Source organism: Thalassophryne amazonica, chromosome 1 (assembly GCF_902500255.1).
Source record: "Thalassophryne amazonica chromosome 1, fThaAma1.1, whole genome shotgun sequence".
In the NCBI taxonomy this organism is placed as follows: domain Eukaryota; kingdom Metazoa; phylum Chordata; class Actinopteri; order Batrachoidiformes; family Batrachoididae; genus Thalassophryne; species Thalassophryne amazonica.
In genome coordinates, this window is record NC_047103.1 from 107,572,802 (window position 1) to 107,592,272 (window position 19,471).

General features: G+C 43.4%; 1 protein-coding gene across 2 annotated transcripts in view; it reads right to left on the minus strand.

Moving 5' to 3' along the window:
* chrm4a (cholinergic receptor, muscarinic 4a) overlaps positions 1-19,471 on the minus strand; it is a 192,186-nt gene that overhangs the window by 25,141 nt on the left and 147,574 nt on the right. For both annotated transcript variants that reach the window (XM_034173205.1, XM_034173199.1), the window contains one exon: positions 16,196-16,465. In XM_034173205.1, coding sequence (XP_034029096.1) covers positions 16,196-16,465 — 270 coding nt within the window. The remainder of the gene's footprint in view (positions 1-16,195; positions 16,466-19,471) is intronic.

The window sequence follows — 19,471 nt, forward strand, 5'->3', positions numbered from 1 at the left end:
AGGTCATCCATGTCTTTATGTCTGTAAGACAATCCTGCAGTTTAGCTAATTGGTGTGTGTCCTCTGGCTTCATGGATAGATAAAGCTGGGTATCATCTGCGTAACAATGAAAATTTAAGCAATACCGTCTAATAATACTGCCTAAGGGAAGCATGTATAAAGTGAATAAAATTGGTCCTAGCACAGAACCTTGTGGAACTCCATAATTAACTTTAGTCTGTGAAGAAGATTCCCCATTTACATGAACAAATTGTAATCTATTAGACAAATATGATTCAAACCACCGCAGCGCAGTGCCTTTAATACCTATGGCATGCTCTAATCTCTGTAATAAAATGTTATGGTCAACAGTATCAAAAGCAGCACTGAGGTCTAACAGAACAAGCACAGAGATGAGTCCACTGTCCGAGGCCATAAGAAGATCATTTGTAACCTTCACTAATGCTGTTTCTGTACTATGATGAATTCTAAAACCTGACTGAAACTCTTCAAATAGACCATTCCTCTGCAGATGATCAGTTAGCTGTTTTACAACACACCCTTTCAAGAATTTCTGAGAGAAAAGGAAGGTTGGAGATTGGCCTATAATTAGCTAAGATAGCTGGGTCAAGTGATGGCTTTTTAAGTAATGGTTTAATTACTGCCACCTTAAAAGCCTGTGGTACATAGCCAACTAACAAAGATAGATTGATCATATTTAAGGTCGAAGCATTAAATAATGGTAGGGCTTCCTTGAGCAGCCTGGTAGGAATGGGGTCTAATAAACATGTTGATGGTTTGGATGAAGTAACTAATGAAAATAACTCAGACAGAACAATCGGAGAGAAAGAGTCTAACCAAATACCGGCATCACTGAAAGCAGCCAAAGATAACGATACGTCTTTGGGATGGTTATGAGTAATTTTTTCTCTAATAGTTAAAATTTTGTTAGCAAAGAAAGTCATGAAGTCATTACTAGTTAAAGTTAATGGAATACTCAGCTCAATAGAGCTCTGACTCTTTGTCAGCCTGGCTACAGTGCTGAAAAGAAACCTGGGGTTGTTCTTATTTTCTTCAATTAGTGATGAGTAGAAAGATGTCCTAGCTTTACGGAGGGCTTTTTTATAGAGCAACAGACTCTTTTTCCAGGCTAAGTGAAGATCTTCTAAATTAGTGAGACGCCATTTCCTCTCCAACTTACGGGTTATCTGCTTTAAGCTGCGAGTTTGTGAGTTATACCACGGAGTCAGGCACTTCTGATTTAAAGCTCTCTTTTTCAGAGGAGCTACAGCATCCAAAGTTGTCTTCAATGAGGATGTAAAACTATTGACGAGATACTCTATCTCCCTTACAGAGTTTAGGTAGCTACTCTGCACTGTGTTGGTATATGGCATTAGAGAACATAAAGAAGGAATCATATCCTTAAACCTAGTTACAGCGCTTTCTGAAAGACTTCTAATGTAATGAAACTTATTCCCCACTGCTGGGTAGTCCATCAGAGTAAATGTAAATGTTATTAAGAAATGATCAGACAGAAGGGAGTTTTCAGGGAATACTGTTAAGTCTTCTATTTCCATACCATAAGTCAGAACAAGATCTAAGATATGATTAAAGTGGTGGGTGGACTCATTTACTTTTTGAGCAAAGCCAATAGAGTCTAATAATAGATTAAATGCAGTGTTGAGGCTGTCATTCTCAGCATCTGTGTGGATGTTAAAATTGCCCACTATAATTATCTTATCTGAGCTAAGCACTAAGTCAGACAAAAGGTCTGAAAATTCACAGAGAAACTCACAGTAACGACCAGGTGGACGATAGATAATAACAAAAAAAACTGGTTTTTGGGACTTCCAATTTGGATGGACAAGACTAAGAGACAAGCTTTCAAATGAATTAAAGCTCTGTCTGGGTTTTTGATTAATTAATAAGCTGGAATGGAAGATTGCTGCTAATCCTCCTCCTCGGCCCGTGCTACGAGCATTCTGACAGTTAGTGTGACTCGGGGGTGTTGACTCATTTAAACTAACATATTCATCCTGCTGTAACCAGGTTTCTGTTAGGCAGAATAAATCAATATGTTGATCAATTATTATATCATTTACCAACAGGGACTTAGAAGAGAGAGACCTAATGTTTAATAGACCACATTTAACTGTTTTAGTCTGTGGTGCAGTTGAAGGTGCTATATTATTTTTTCTTTTTGAATTTTTATGCTTAAATAGATTTTTGCTGGTTGTTGGTGGTCTGGGAGCAGGCACCGTCTCTACGGGGATGGGGTAATGAGGGGATGGCAGGGGGAGAGAAGCTGCAGAGAGGTGTGTAAGACTACAACTCTGCTTCCTGGTCCCAAACCTGGATAGTCACGGTTTGGAGGAAATCTAACGAACATGCACATACCAAGAAGATGGCAGCTGGTACATGCATTTTGTCACTCATTTCATCAAAAAAAGGGGTTTTATCATTCAGATAGCTATAAAAATAATCTAGACAATGTTTTTTTTTCTTCAGACTTTTTTCAGACTGGTTTTCAGTCCAATCGCTGTGCGCTCATCGATAACAACAGTCGGTATCATCCACTTTACGTACGCTATTTACATGTGTACAGAGTGAAGAACCCCCAAGACCCGCCTATCGATGGAAACCTCTGCTTAATGGCTGTAGGCTGGTGTCAATCATTTTGACGTAGACCGTAAATGAGGTGATGTCACATGAGAAAACAAGGAGAGAGCATGCGCATTGCCGTTCAGCGACAGGAGCATTTGTTTTACTCAAAGGGGTGGAGAAGTCTACTCTTTTCACGTAGACTTAAGTGTTTTGACACCAAATATGAGTGAAAAGGACACAGTACGGAGATTCTACACCTCATTAGATGTAAGTAAAATGTTTTTTTCTATGCAGTAATCCTCAAACAAACTTGTTTGTTGTATTTTGTTTGATGTTTGTGTCATATTTTGAGTGATATGATCATTTTCTTGAGAAAGAGATGAAAAGAATGATGTATGGTGAGCAGGTATTGGGAAAGATTTAGACCAATCTTATAACTCGTGAACTAAATAAAAATGCATATACCCCGCCGGCGGTATAGCGTAGGCTGCAAGAGGTTTTTAAGAACTACATTTTAACACCAATCTTGACCCAGTCCCCCAAAATGGTGAGTCAAGGGAAGAAGGAAATGCACGGGTCACGACCTCTGACCATGTCTTAAGTAGCTTTGTCCACAAAACTGACACTTAAGAATTACCAATAAATATCAGCATGCCATAAAGTATATTCTGTAAAAGTGTCACTGATGTACTCAGCCACCTGATTAAAAGTGATAATTAGCATTAAATAGGTCATTCTTAAGTGGCAATCCACAACGCGTTCACTTAAGAATGACAGATCCTTTATCAGACACCAATGAAGATTAATTTAGCACTGGTTTGGAAGATGTACAGGAGTATGTTGATATAAAGTAATTTTGGAGTTAGTTTGAGAAGTGCCCCCTCGTGGATACCGCAGTTGCAGCACTTCAGAATGGCTTAAGAATTCAGGGATCCATGGCACCTAAGGTGTTCAACCCAGGTGTCAAACATATTGTGATCACCATGCTGATTAAATCTCTCTGGACTCTCTGATTATCACAGGTGCACACAAAGAGCAGGGGAGGCACATCTGCATATGTGTACACAAACCCAGCGGGCACATCCACACACATACAGGCAGGTGGGAGTGCCCGCAGCAACCAAGAAGGGGACAAACTCACACAAACGGGAGACATGAGACAACTCAGACATGCAGACAAAAGAAAATCCAAACACGTCCAAAAACTCAAAACGGCCAAGCGGGCCTCTGGGCGGAACCACAGGTGTTGTTCTGAGTGCACTTGTGATGCAAAGGCATGCCACTCTTTGAACATGAGTCAACGTAACCCTCACCCACTCCAGGCTCCACTCTGGTCCATCAAACTATTGCAGCAAAAATTAGTGTGGGTCTTACCACCGAAGTGTGCCCCGGGAAGTGTCCCTGGAGCAGATTCTTTAGGACATTCACCTGAGTGTTCAGAATGCCCTGTGGTGGAGAAATGAACTGCAGGTGATTGGCTGGATCCTTTCCTAAGATTCTGTATATTTTGAAGGAAACACTTTATCCCTACACCTCTCTATAGAAGGTTCTCCAGTAAAGTCTTTTGGCATTCTTAATGGCTGCTTTGTAACTATTTTCAGTCTTAACACATTGCTTCCATCTTTTAACAAATGTTTGAGTCCTATATCTGAGCCACTTGGCCCTCATGTCTTGCCGGAGTCCTGTTGGCTCTGGTGTCCACCATGATGATCTTCTTACCAGGCTTCCAGGTCTTCTGTGGACAAGCCGTCTCATAGGCCCTCAACACAGTCTCCTGTAAACTGGAAACTTCAATTTCTATATCTATTACAGTCTTAATTCTGACAATTCTACCCCCCATAAGGGTTGCCAGGGTCTTATGATAAGGATCCTGATCTGTCCCCTTTGGGTTTCTATAAGTTATTGGTTCTGTAATTCCTGCCTTCAGTGTGAAGTGGAGTTGTCAATGGTCTGACATCCACTCCTCCTTGGAAACAGACCGGTTACTGACTATATCTATTACGACTGTACTATGAATGACCTCTCTGTTAGAAACATAGAAAGTTGGTTCATTGAAATTCCAGTAAGGCCCTACCCCTTGGATTTATATTTAAGCTCCCCCGGCCTACGTGGTGAGCATTGGCATCACAACCAAGCAAAACAGGAATATGTTTCTGCAATACTTAACAATACTAACCATTTCCCTGATGGTGGGGGATCTGGTGAGTCAAATAAGAGGTAGACATATGCAATGACCATAGCCTTGTCCTCACATTCCAGTTAACATTTACTTGAACTGCAACTGTATAGAAATATATCAGTTCTGGCAGTGCTGTAAATCTTACTCCTTTTGTTAGTACCATTGCACTCTGGTTTTCTCACTGCATGAATCATGCAGGAGAGTACCCCCTGGGTAACCCAGGCCTCTTATGTGTGATCCCTAAAAAAACATGGTTCCTGGATTATGGCTATAACTGTATGCATCCCGCTGAGAGGAACACACAAAACAGCACTCTCCTCCTTACAGTGATGCAAATTAATCTGGATAATATTTGACTGTCTCTGCCATTTTGGCAAGACCATCATATTAGTTACCTTAGCTCTACTAACAGTTTGCCACTGACTTTGAAAGTCAGACAGCTCAGCTCAAAGTAGTGTTTGTTCTCCAGTCCCTCAAGACATTTCAGGGTGGCCCTCGTCCACTCCGAACAAACGAAATTGCCCACCCTCTTGGGGTTGGTTGTGGAGGACTCGCCAGACCTCTGGGTGAAGGTCTGGATTCTGCCTCTGGTGTCTCCACAAAACAATCCCAGACTCCTGCAGGGCACCAAGAAAGAATACAGAAACTCTCCTGATTGTTGGAAAGTCTCAAACCCTGTTTGCTAGGAAGGTGTGGCCCTCCCACTCAGGAAGTGCTAAAACAGTTCTCATGAGCCAGTCCAGTGAGGACTCATTAGTGCAGGTTACCTGAAAGGTCCCCTGCATGAGTGCAGACTCACTAAATCAGGGTGCCTCCTCTTCAGGGCATCCCATCTAGCAGGTTTATTAGACCAGCAGTAGTGAGAGGTCTTTGCTGGTTGTCACCAGAAGACCTGCAAGTCTCTCCCCCTCCACCCCCCACCAGAGTTTTTGTCTCAGCCTTCTGGTTGTCCAATGATAATGGAGACCTCTGTGCCAACCAGACCTGAAAGACCTCCTTCTTCAGCCTGACTGCTTCCCTTACTGCCAGTGTCCACCAGTGGGTGCTTTGGTTGCTGCCACAACAATCTCTGACAACCTTCTGGCCACAGCTCAAAGCAGTTCCCTCAGCAATGGAGGCCTTGAACATGGACCACTCCACTTCCATGCCCCTGGCCTCTCTCTGGATCTGGGAGAAGTTTCTTCAGAGGTGTCAATTAAAGGCTGTCTAGAGAGGCTCTTCCACCAACTATTCCCAGAAAACCATTACCATGTCTACAGACTTTCCAGGCTGGTTGTGTGTCTTATCCCACCATCTGACTCTTCTCATCACCAGGTGGTGATCATTTGATAGCTCCACCCCCTCTTCATGGCCACAGTTCTGATGACACAATTACAAAATTGACCTCTGACCATCAACGTTTGACCTTGGGTGCTCTGGTACTAAGTGTACTTATGAATACCCTTGTGCATGAACAATGTGTTGGTTATAGACAATCCAGGACTAGCACAGAAGTTCAAAAAAACACCACTTGGGTTCAGATCAGGTGAGCTGTTCCTGCCAATCACTCCCTTCCAAGATTCTCCATCATTGCTTCTGGGGGCATTGAAGTCCCTCAGTACAACTAAGATGTCCCCAGCAGGAACCTTTACAAGGATCCTTCTCATAGTCTCCAAGAAGGCTGGGTACTTTGAACTGCCATTTGGTGCATATGCACAAACAACAGTCAAATTCCTGTCTGTGACACAGAGTCGCATTGGGGCAGCCTTCTTATTCAACGTGGAAAACTCAAACATAATAGCACTCAGCCGAGGACTTGTGAGTATCCCCACACCCACCCAGTGCCTCTCATCCTGGACATCTCTGGAGAAAGAAAAAGTCCAGCCCCACTGCAGTTTTGTTCTAGAGCCCTTGCTATGGGTGGAGGTGAGCTCAACCATTTCTAGGTGGTATCATTCAAGTTACCGCACAAACTCAGGCTCATTCCCCACCAGACAGGTGACATTCCAAGAGTCCAATAGTCAAGTACCATAGCTGAGTGTCAGTCCATGTGGGCATTTGCCCCTGTCCACTGCCCGTAACTCAGCCCGCCAACAGGCATTGCCCTGCAAGCTCCCTGCACGCCTATGTATGTCCATTATTTACATTGTGTTATGTGTCGGACGCAGCCCGGAGAACCGACCAGCGTTTGAAGGACCCAGTATAAAATAAGCAGAGCAAGGTACAAAGGATAACAGAGTTTAATAAACATAACAGTGATGTGATAAATATAACAAAAGAGTGCGCGGTCTGGCGTGGTGGATTACGGTGCGCTCCCAGCAGCACTAACGGTCCGGAGCCAGAACCAGTTCGGACCCAAGGACCCCGCCGACACCCCCCAGGTGGCCGCGACAAACCGAGTCTGTGAATGAAGAAATCATCATGTGAGTCCACACTCCACACACAGAGAGACCGCTCAAAGGTGTACAAACAGCAAACACTTCCTGGCTTAATTACTAATCAGCTTCCCACCCTGCAGGCATGGAACACCCTGTTCACAAACTCACTGCAGTGGAAGCTGATTAAAACGACTAACATAACAGCTCAATATAATAAGGTGTGAGGGACACCACATTTACTGACTGTACCAATGTTAGTCACAAAACCTGACGCACGTCAGGAAGTGTGCTGACGAGCGTGAGACCTCACCCTCTCCTCTTTCACAGACCATGCATCAAACCTGGACGTTCTCTGCATCCACTGATGATGAGATGGCTCTCGAGACGACGATCTCACCCGTCTGGTCACAAGGTCGAGTCTCTGGCAAATACACACTGTGTACTCCAGACTTAAATGCCACCATGTTCCAATCCATGTAGATGCACCACAGCTGTGAGTCCTGACGAGCCGCAGGTGATCAGGGTGAGGTCCTAATAACTCACACAGCCATTCAGTCCCAAATGCGCACCACCTGGAAGGAAAACCAAAAGACAGAAACAGAAGACCAACAAAAGCCAGCCAGGCACGCCAGCCACAACAGCACGCCACCCTCACGGGAAGCCTCCCGGCGACCACACAAACCCGGCCCAGGAGAAACACCCCCCTCCAGGGACCATGGCTGGAAACCGTATCTGCATTCATCCTCCAACAGAATCTTCATTTAACAGAACGGTTGATGTCTTCTCCTCTGGCTGCATCTTTGCCTTTGTTTCTGTCAGTCAATTAGCACAGGTGTGGCCAGGAGTTCTTAAACCTGTGCGGTCAGCCTTTGTCCAACCATGTTCACATTCTGATTAGTCATAAAACAAAAAAGACAAACACAAACAACCAATCCACCCCCCCCCTCCCCAGAGGAGAAAAGAAAAACAACCCAAACTTAAGCTTGCAAATAAGAACGCTAACACCCCCCCCCCCCCCCTGACGACATGTAGGGACCAACACCCCCCAGAGGACATCCCGCCAGCTCCAGGAGTGATAACCACAGCCGAGGTCCCTCTGGAATCCAAGGTCACCCACAGGGACTCCCAGCGCCTCCCAGAGGACCGTTCCATCAACCCCAGGAGACGCCTCCCTTCATGACCAACGGACCCAGCCCTGGCCGTCTATGGCTAGATGGACCCACAGCCCTTTCCCCCCCAGAGGACACCACAGTCACACCCTGAGGGTGGAAACTGGGGGGAAAAACAAAAGGAAAGAAAAAAAAACATACAAACAAAACAACCCCAACCCCACCCCCTTGGCGCAGTGGAAACTGGAAGCATGTCCAGCGTCACCAACCATGACTATACCCCAGAAGCCAACCGGGAGGAGTGGAACAGCGGTTATGGCAGACGGCACAAAACGGCGCCACTCCTCCGACTTCCAAACCAGCCACCAGCTGTGGGTATATCCCACTGCCCCAAACCTCAGCCACGCCGATGGCAGACGGCTCAAAGGCGCGCTGAAGCCGGAGGTGGAACAGGGAATCAACAAACAAAAAAAAACAACAACACCCCGAACCCCCCCCCCCCTCCCAGGTGCAGAGGTTACCTGGGAAACGCCCAGCATAACCAAACTGCACCACTCCAGCAACGCCGACACGTACGGCTCACCCGGCTGGAGTCAGAGGAGAAGAGAGGGCATAACAAAAAAACAAAAAAAAGAAAAAAGAAAAAACAACCCAATTACCCCCCCATCACCCCCCAGGGGACCGTCCCATCAAACCCTGGGAGGTGAAACTAAAAGAAATAAAAAGAAAGACTAACAGACTAACATAAAGTTGCTTGGGTCCTTTTTAAGCTCTAAACAGACTGCAGGGTCACGACCCCAGAACACTAAACAGTGTTAAAAAAAAATCCCACACAAAAACCAACTCAAAAAACACCCACAAAAAATGAACCAACACTAAACTAATCAGTGACGTATACCGTTAAGCTCAAACAAATGGAACACACCTGTTCCAACTTAAGAGCTTAACGGTAATGTGACTCAGTTACCAACAGAGGGAGCCAAAGTGCTAAAAATGAAAAACCCCCTTTGGTAACAGAGAACCCAACTCATGCTGCTTTTCTGTGCGCAGCTGTGTGCAAACACACAACCAAAATGTGTTTCAACTAAATAACGCCGGAGCTGAACAACAGACGCAGTAGTTATCTTTACCCGGGGAAACGGGGCTACAACTGTAACACAGGAAGCTCAGCAACCCGTGCCACAGAGCTCCGCCGTGCGCGTTCACCCATTACAGACACACTCTTGCAGCTCCCGTTTAAACCTCTTATCCGGTCGGAGCGTGACGCGAAGCCGTCGCCAGTCACACTCCACCACGACCCACGGATAAGGCACAACACAGGATCACGGCTGCAAGAGAGCACAAATCAGTATTCAGTAATGGGTTCTCAAACACGCACCATCCGGGCGGAGAGCACCCGCAACTGATCCGGATAACTTCTGAACGTCTGCTGCCGCCTTCCCGGCGCGTTACCGTCTCTGCTACCGCTGGGTCCATGATGTTTGGCCAGAGACTACTGTTATGTGTCGGACGCAGCCTGGAGAACCGACCAGCGTTTGAAGGACCCGGTATAAAATAAGCAGAGCACGGTACAAAGGATAACAGAGTTTAATAAACATAACAGTGATGTGATAAATATAACAAAAGAGTGCGCGGTCTGGCGTGGTGGATTACGGTGCGCTCCCAGCAGCACTAACGGTCCGGAGCCAGAACCAGTTCGGACCCAAGGACCCCGCCGACACCCCCCAGGTGGCCGCGACAAACCGAGTCTGTGAATGAAGAAATCATCATGTGAGTCCACACTCCACACACAGAGAGACCGCTCAAAGGTGTACAAACAGCAAACACTTCCAGGCTTAATTACTAATCAGCTTCCCACCCTGCAGGCATGGAACACCGTGTTCACAAACTCACTGTATTATGGTTTTATTTACATTTTACATAATGTCCCAACTTCACTGGAATTGGGGTTGTACGTCCATTAATGCTGTCCACTGATTGGCTGAAACCTACGGTCCTTATGCAGATCGACTGGTTCATTCACACACAGAGCAAATTTGACCTGTTCATTTCAGTCCAATTCACCATCACAGATGTAAGTAAGTAAGCTTTATTTATATAGCACTTTTCACAGACCAAGGTCACAAAGTGCTTCACACGATATAAATAGACAATAAAAACAACACATACAAATATAGAACAATAAAATAAATTGACACTAAAATGCCAGTTTAAAAAATGTGTCTTTAGTTGCTGTCTAAAAACATCCACAGAGTCTAGTGAGCGAAGAGAACAGGGAAGCTCATTCCAGAGGCGAGGTGCCACAGATGGACATGAATCCACATAAAACTCCTGATTTTTCATAATAACATCTGAAAATACTTTAATTCGTGGTTGGAAATGTAACGTTTTAAAGCAAGTCCGTCTGTTTTTCTGCTCCAGGTGCGTTTCTCATGCCAGTGTCACACTGTGATGATTTAAAACGCCATCACTGTGGTGTGATCATTAGATGATCTGATCGATCGATCAGGGTGATCACACCTGATTAATGCACTGTTTAAACATTTAAAGTGCTGTCGCTTTCGGTGATCACCATGCTGACAGATCACACCTGATCGCAGTTGACTGGTGCTTTAAAAGTTTAAATCATCCCAGCATTTCATTTTTCAGGTCTGTGATGACCTGATCAGGTCTGATCAGCAGACTGATCAGAAATCAACAGCGCTTTCAATATTTAAAGAGACAGCACTTCATTCATTCACAGCAGCATTTAACACAGCCAGTCAACTCATCAGCATTCTGTACACAATGAAAGTGGTCCACCAAGATAAAAAAAAATGAAAATAAAATAATGATAAATTACTTGGTTTCTGTCTTGCACCACACCGTGCAGTACTGACCTGAACCACTGGGGGTAAAGAGAGTTTTACTTGGACATTTCACTGTACAATAAACTGTATTCCAGGTGTGATAAAATACTACAAACAGACCCAGTCTCCACAACCAGCCACAGCAAGTGGACTCTGAGCTAAAGACGAGATGCGGAGACACTCCACTCAGCAGCTGTCAGCCAAAGTGACCACACCCCCACCCCCAAATTTACAGAACTTTATGGCTTAAAACATCTTAAACTACAATAAGAAGTAAGAAAACAATACATCCCTGTACAGTTGTCATTGAGGAGAAAACTATAGGGACCAAACCCATTCTTTGCACCAAGCTGTAAACATGCTTATTTCTGCTATAAAGTTGGATATTCTATCATGGACTCCGATAGGAAATTGCTCAGTTTTGGAGCTAGCCTCAAGTGGCCAGTCAAGGAACTGTACTTCCGCAGTGGCTTCATTTCAAGGCCGTGGTTGCCACTTGGTCATATTGTAAAATTCCAGCTAATTTTATTCCTGGTAAAATATTTACTTTGGGCAGATTCCAAGGCAAATACAGTGAGTTCACTCAGTATTATTTTATAGTGAGGAAGAGGAGAAAAGAGGGTGCACATGCTCACATGCACAAGCTCTGAAGTTCATAGTGTCTTCCATGGAAACTGGGAACTCAGACTTTCCAGCTTAACTAAACATATAAAAAATGAAGCTGTAAAAAATGAATAAAATAAGTTAATCTTCGCCCTGACCCATTTTGGTAAACCAAGTAAAAACACTATCACTAACCCCCAATCTCAATTCTCTTCCCCTTCCCCTTGGCCCTACCCCTACACCTACCCCTTTAAAACAAGGGGTAAGGCGAAGGGGTATGCCTCTAGTCCTATGAATTGAGAAAGCCCTCCTCCTTAAGAAAAGGAGAAAAAAAAAACTGCCCGTGTCAAACTGCCGTCTTCACTGTTTGTTAACATTGCAACCGAAATGCAACTTGTTGCAGTAGCCTGTTTGCTCTATTTTCTCGCCTTTCTGCGTAAATGCAAAGAAATAGAAGTCGCAGATTTCTTTGACGCATCGCAATCATGTCATGTTAATTAATTTAATTAATTTGTAATTTATAATAATAATAATGATGATGATAATAATAATAATAATTAATAGTATTAATAATTAATTAATTTGTATGTTGTGTGGGCCGCTGAAGAGGAGGTACTGCTGGCCCACCACCACAAGATGGCGCCCTGCTTGAAGTGCGGGCTTCAAGCACGAGAGGGCGTCGGCTTTGCTGGAGGTGACAGCTGTCATTAATCAACACAAGCTGTCACCCATCACCACCACTACAAAGACCGGACTGCAACTCCACCTCCTCGCCGAGAAATCAACTACCATTCAGGTAATTTCTCTGCTGACTGACACTTTGTGTGTAATAACCTGAACTTCTGTTGCAGCCGTTTTCCTGGAGTGTGTCCTTATCTGAGGGATTGGCGTTTGGTGTGACAGCGACGGCTTCGCCTCACACCCCAACCCAGATAAGTGGTTGACCAGGAGCTGCACGAGTGTGTGTGATTGGAGGTGGAGGTTTTCCCTCCTTTACTTAATACAGACTGTGGGATTACTGAGTGTGCGAACTCACACTCATCAGGACTGTCTCTGTTCTCTGCCAGCAGTACTGGGTCTGACTGCTGAAGACAGCGGCCACCTGGGGCGCAGGGCTTGGCGGCTCCGGTGTTCTTCAGCTCCGTTGGTGTTGGAAGCTGTGTGGGGATCCAGCTCTTCTCTCTCCAGGCGTCTTCTATCGTCGAGCCTGCCCACACGTCACCTGGTGTATGATTGACAGTCCACCATATTGTTATTGTCTGTACGTTGTTGTGCGATTCACAACATTAAATTGTTACTTTTTGGCTTATCCATTGTCCGTTCATTAACGCCCCCTGTTGTGGGTCCGTGTCACGACACTTTCACAACATTGTAATCAATGTTAATAATACTAATAATAATTAATCAATAATAGTAATAATTAATATTATTTGATTAATCATTGATTGATTAGTAATTAATTAATTAATTAATTAATTAGTAATTAAAATAAATAAACACTTGAAATATATCAGTCTGTGTGCAATGAATGCATACATTATATAAGTTTCACTTTTTGAATGGAATTACTGAAATAAATCAACTTTTTCATGATATTCTAATTATATGACCAGCACCTGTATGTATGTTATGGGCTGGAACTAGTTCTGTCAACCTTATAATTATTTTTCAAATTCTCCCATTTTTTGCATCCAGCCGTATTTCCTTTAGAAATTTCCATGACAAATAATAGCAGTCTATTAGGACATCAGGTTATGTGTTATACATATACATGTGTGTATATATTTTACAACTTATTCCCATTGGTGAAACTTCTCATTTTCTGCCTGAAAGCTTATTAGGAGACGAGTGTGCTCAGGGCTCCCTGTTTGTTTACAAAATACACACACGTTACAGACCTTGAAATCCAACAGCAGGGATTGATATTATCCAAAAATTTATGAACATACAAATTAACGTGCTTACACTTTATCGTGATGTTCTCCATTGTGAGATATAAAAGTATCTTATCGTAGCATTCATGTGTATATGCATTTTAACGCCTCAGCACACAAGCGAAGTGACAATATTCTTCAGAACAACAATATATGCAACATGCATCCAGCTGCATACACGTTGCTGTCATAGGCAATTGCCTACTGGACAAGTCAGGGGCTCAGATATATGACCACCCAGGGCACCTGCTGCCTGCACATCTCTGGTGATTTTTGAATGCTCATTCGTTGGGTACTGAGGTCTAGTCTGAGTTACTGCCCATGATTATGCGAGTCAATTTGCTGCAGATTGAGGGGCCACAACTAATGGATGCTGACTACATCCGGGTTTGAATTCAGAGTTTTCCATCTCTTAGATGGGTGGTCAACCAAGTTTAAATGAGTCCCACCTACTCAGCCATTTTGGTCCATGGCCTCCAAAGAAGCCACAAGCAAGTACCAGCCATGCAGGCCAGCCTGCCAGCCCCGGTCATTGACCAAGGCTAACAGAGCCTGCTCACACAGCCAGCTGAGTCCACAGCAACCAAAGGAAGCTCTCCCATCCCTAAGAGGAATGAGAGTTAGTTTCCCACCAGAAGCCCCTTACCAGAATCGGCCACGCAAGCCAGTCTGCCAGCCCCGGTCATTGACAAAGGCCACCAGGACCCACCCACACAGCAAGTCCCAGCCCAAGGCAGCCCAAGGAAGCTCTCCCAACCTCCAAAGGAAAAGGAGCTGCCCCCATCTGCCACCCAGGGGATGCACCTCTATGCTTCAGCACGATGCAGGTATGCCATATATAGGCAGGTTCACAATGTGTGTATGGTCTGGTTGAATTCTCAGGGGTGCATATTAAAACAAAATTAAAACACAACTCAAATCTGTTCATGCACTTTGACACTTTTTCTGTGCAGAAACATTTCCTCACCACAAAACCTCTCACTTCATTCCCAGGGCACCCCCAGCTTTTAAAAGAAGTGAAAAATGACTAGGGTTGAGCCGGATACTCATTTCAGACGAGTATCCGGTATGGATAAAGCATTTTTGATGAGCACAAGCATGATACGAGTAAAACTCGTCAATAACTGTGCTTGTGCTGAAGGAAAATCCTGATTGGCAACTGACTGTCTTCACACTCTGTGATTGGCCAGTCACACATAGCGCCCGCTCCTCCCTACTCAGACACTTCTCTGCAGCCTCTCGCACACACACAGACTCTCTTTCTGTGCTTGGCTTGACTCTACCTCATGTTGATGTATCAGTACTCCTTAGGTTTTCTTCAATTTGCTTCTATTTTGGTTTGTATGGTATTTAAAGTTACTTGGTGAACTTGTTTCATAACATACGCAGTGCATTTGACAAGACAAATCTGAAAACGGTTTGTCTTGTGTCGGTCACTGCCTCCACTCTGGTCGGGTTTTTTTTTTAACCGTTTGCTTGCTCTTAGTTTGGCTGGTGATATAAAGTCAGCTGGAAAGCTTTGCTCGTACTGAAAGTGGTGCTTTTGAGAAGAATACAGTGAATAAGGCTGACATTATTTCCCTGTTTGCCATCACTGGATGTTTGCATGAATCCCCAAGTTCACACAGATCATTAAAAATAAACAGTCTTAGAACAACCTCTCTCTCTCCCTCACTCAGTCACACACACATACACACACACACACACACCTTAATCAACATTGTTTAACTTTGTGTGGAAAAAAATACCAAAAACATTAGGTAGTAAAAATAAATAAATAATTGGGAAAAAATAACAGTTTGATCATAAAATAAAAAAGAAAAAATATTAAAAAAGAAAGTTGTGCTGAGTATGACAACTCTTGCTCATGCATACTTAGTAGTTCATAATTTCCTACAACATTGAATGTCTGAGGCTGTTCTGTAAATATTCATTTATACACTTAAGAATATTCATGTTCTGCATTTATAAAAAAAACTTGTTCTGTACATAGTTCTTTACTATTGTGATCAAAAACATTGAATCTCAATTCTGCGGCTGTTCTGTAAATATTTATTCATACACTTATTTGTGTTCTGAGTTCATAAAAAAACTTGTTCTGTAAATAGTTCTCTTACTTTTGTGATCAAAATCATTGATTTGAATCTCAAATTTGAGGCTGTTCTGTAAATAGTTTTCAAATTACCAATAAATATAGCAACTTCTGATCAATCCATTTCAGGCTTAAAATAATGTACAGATTTAAGCCCCACCCTGGGGGCAAACCATGCCCACTTCCGGTTTAGGTCCGCCCACTCCAAGTACAGATAATTTAGATGGTTGAACAGATACAGATACAGATAGTGGTGTACTCAGTCTTCCCTACAAATGACAATCTTATTACAACATGTTACACCTGAAACACACCCATGATGAACTGGTAAAATACGTACAGCCCTTTAGCACTCTGCACCTTACTTTTCACTATGATTACAAACAAATAGCAATATGGAGTTGGACACGCCACAAATGCACTTGTGCTGTGGATTTTAGACCATGTGCTGCAAATTGTGCAGGTGTGTTGAATGTGATTATAACATACTTTCTTTTCTCTGGCAGCCATCTGTCTTTTCCTCTTCACTTGACTTCTAGCAATGCTTGCAAACTTCCGTGCAACAGCCCTGGGACGACTGATTGGGATTGAACTTCCCTCTGACCCTTCAACAGGTGGAACAATCTCTATAGCTGTGATGCATTCATCTCCTCTCCGTTTTGTTACAATCTTGATCTTTGACCACCTGGAGACATGGTTGATCTTGGGAGCAGCAGCATCAGCCATCAATGTGGTGACTGGCTTGGGATTTGTAACAGCCTACAGATGAGAGTTTTGTAACATAGTGTATATTATATGACCCATGCCCAACAGTACAGCCAAGAAAATTTACTTAAATACTTTGATACAAACCAGAAATCAGAGCTAAATGTTTCCACCAGTTTATATTGAATGTTATAATTAAACGTATCATTAAATTAATTACCATTAAGCAAAAGCTCCATGTCTGATGATATGCAAAATTCTGAATATTGTCTTGAAAAGATCATGTTGGACACATTGTTTATTTTAGCCCAGTTGTCAGGCCAGTATTTGGACAATGATTGTCGAAATACTGTTGGCCTGACTGGCCAAACACTAGCCTGATTTGGGGAAAACACTCCCCCCCCCCTACCAATAAGGAAAACAAGAAAATGGAAAATGAAAAAACCTACAAAAAACAAAGAAAAAATATTATTTTTGTATTTACTTTGACTTCTATTTCATTGCAGGCAGTACAGTACCTTGCAAACGTATTCACCCCTTAGGTTTTTACACATTTAATTTTTTATATCATTTCAAACACAAAAAGTAAAGGCTTCTCTATATTAAAATTTCTAAAATGATCCTCCATAAATCCAAACTGAAAGCAAATCTCTACAACTTGATGTAAATGAAATAAAAAATTAAGCCAAGATGATAAGTTGCATAAGTCAGCCCCCTCCGGTAACATGCAAATCATAAGTTTTCTTCAAACAAGTCAGGGGATAGATACATGAACATTTCCAACTCACTGAATAATAACTTTATTAATAGTAAACAAATTTTATCAGCACTCTTTTTATTTATTTGTTGTTGATTGTTGGTGTGGTAGTCATAGCTCTGTACACTGTAGACGTGAATGTTCAAATTAATTAAAAAGATTAAGTAGTGTAAATTCAAATTTTTAAGAAAATGTTCTACTTAAATATTTCAAGTTTGTGTAACACGGTCTTGCTTTTTGAGAAATATTTAACTCAGAATTTGTGATTGACTTGAACTAATTGCATATTAAGTAAGCAAAACCTCATAGCATAAAATTAAGCACAACTTAAAAGAATTAAGTAATTATATATGAAAAAAATTGAGTTGACTTAATGAACACTTTTGTAGGGGTGGCAGCCAAGTGGTTAGTGTGCTTGGTTTTGGTGCAGAAGGTTCCTGGGTCAAACCTCACCCCTACCACATATTCTCCATGTAATGTGGAGAATATGTGGTAGGGCTGAGGTTTGGAGTTACGTCAGTAAGGGCATCCTGCATAAGGGCACCTTCACACATAACATGATTGAAGCCAACTAGCGTATGAAGGAGGAATTGCATGCCATTCATGAAAAATCTGAGCTGCCTCCAACGCTTTGTACACCTATTGCAACAACCATTCGTGCACACCACCGGCCAAAAGACAGAGTGCCCTGTGAGTGCCCATCCAATGCCTCTGCAGATGTCGGCCAAATTCCAGGTGTCACACATGAACATCCAATACAACATGCGGACCACTTAGGAAATGTGGTGCCATTCGTGCAGTCAGTATGAAAACAGAGAGCAGGCAACTACTTTCGAGCTGGCTGAAAAAATTTGTCTTAAGTGCCCCATGAGTGTGGTGTCAGCAAGCAACACACATGCAGCATGCCAGAGTGTTGGCTCCCCCCTCAACACATGTGGCGTGAGTGTGTTTCATGCACCCCAGCCCAACACATGTGGTGTGTGGGGGGAGGCACACTTGCATGAAATGCATATATGGATGTACAGACATGATCACATGGGGGCCGGCCAGCCACGTCTGAGCACACACAGAACAGCAAGGTGCCTCTCAGCTGATCACCACACACTGACAGCTGGAAATGACAGCTCAGTACAACATTACAAACACAGAGACTACAGCCAGGACAGGTATATAAATAATTACTACAATGACTACATATACAATTACATAACAAATAAAACATTTATCACAGAGCAAAGAAAAGGAGAGTGACACTTTGTTCTGTGGGATTATTGAAAAATTGGGCGCATCCACGCGAGCCACTGCTGTTGGAATCTCTGGACCTCACAGCTGGAGAACATGTACAGTGTTCTGAAGGACATGACATAACAACGCTATGCCGTGAGGCGTGCGCTTGCTGTCCTCATGTAGAAATACATAAAACATGTATCGCCTTTGCCACAGGCTGGAGTGGATGCTCAGCATGCACACCGGCAGGCTGCTCCATGTGAAAAGAACCATCTCATTATGTAAACAGTCAGCTGTTGAACTGAATGTCACATCACCTACGTGAGCTCTGGTCCACATGACGCGGTGCGCTCCGGTGCGCTGCTCGCTGGACACGCGTGTGGGGCCAGCTGGACATGCGGGACCAGCAGATGTGGGCATGATAAGCACACACTGTGTCATTCATGTCATTTCATGAATGTACGTCTATGACCATGGGTCATCTACAGAGGAACAGAAGGTTCATACTTGTATTGTCGGTAAAAGGGATCAAATAAATTGCTATGTTTTTTAATGGTATGTGTGTTTTTTTTTCTCTCTACAGCAGCAGTGCGATGTGGTGCAACACGTTCCAGTAGCTCGCACTGTGTTTGTGCATGTCCACGAGCGTGCACAAACTCTGTCTGCCCTCTGTCGCCACGGTATTGTGCACACCTGTCCAGCCATGCATCCCTCCCAACAGCAGGTGGAATGTTTCGTGGTTCCCCATTTTGGTTTTGGTTTGCGGATTTTCTTCCGGTTTCTGCATCTTCGTGTTATGTGTGAAAGGGCCCTAAAACTTGTGCCAATTCAACATGCAGATCCACCTCGGACCTGCTGTGGTAACCCTGCATGAAAACAACACTGCGAGATTCTGTGGCAATTGATTGCCTCAATATTTTTTGAGTTCTGCTAACTTGTTCGGGTTTACAATGTACGAGCTGATCGCCATTTGTTACTTTTTCTCCCTTATTTATAGTCTTTTCAGTTTTCTTTTGTTTGTTATTCCAGAACCAAAATGACCAATTTTCCTGTTGTCCTGTTCCTGTATTTCCTGT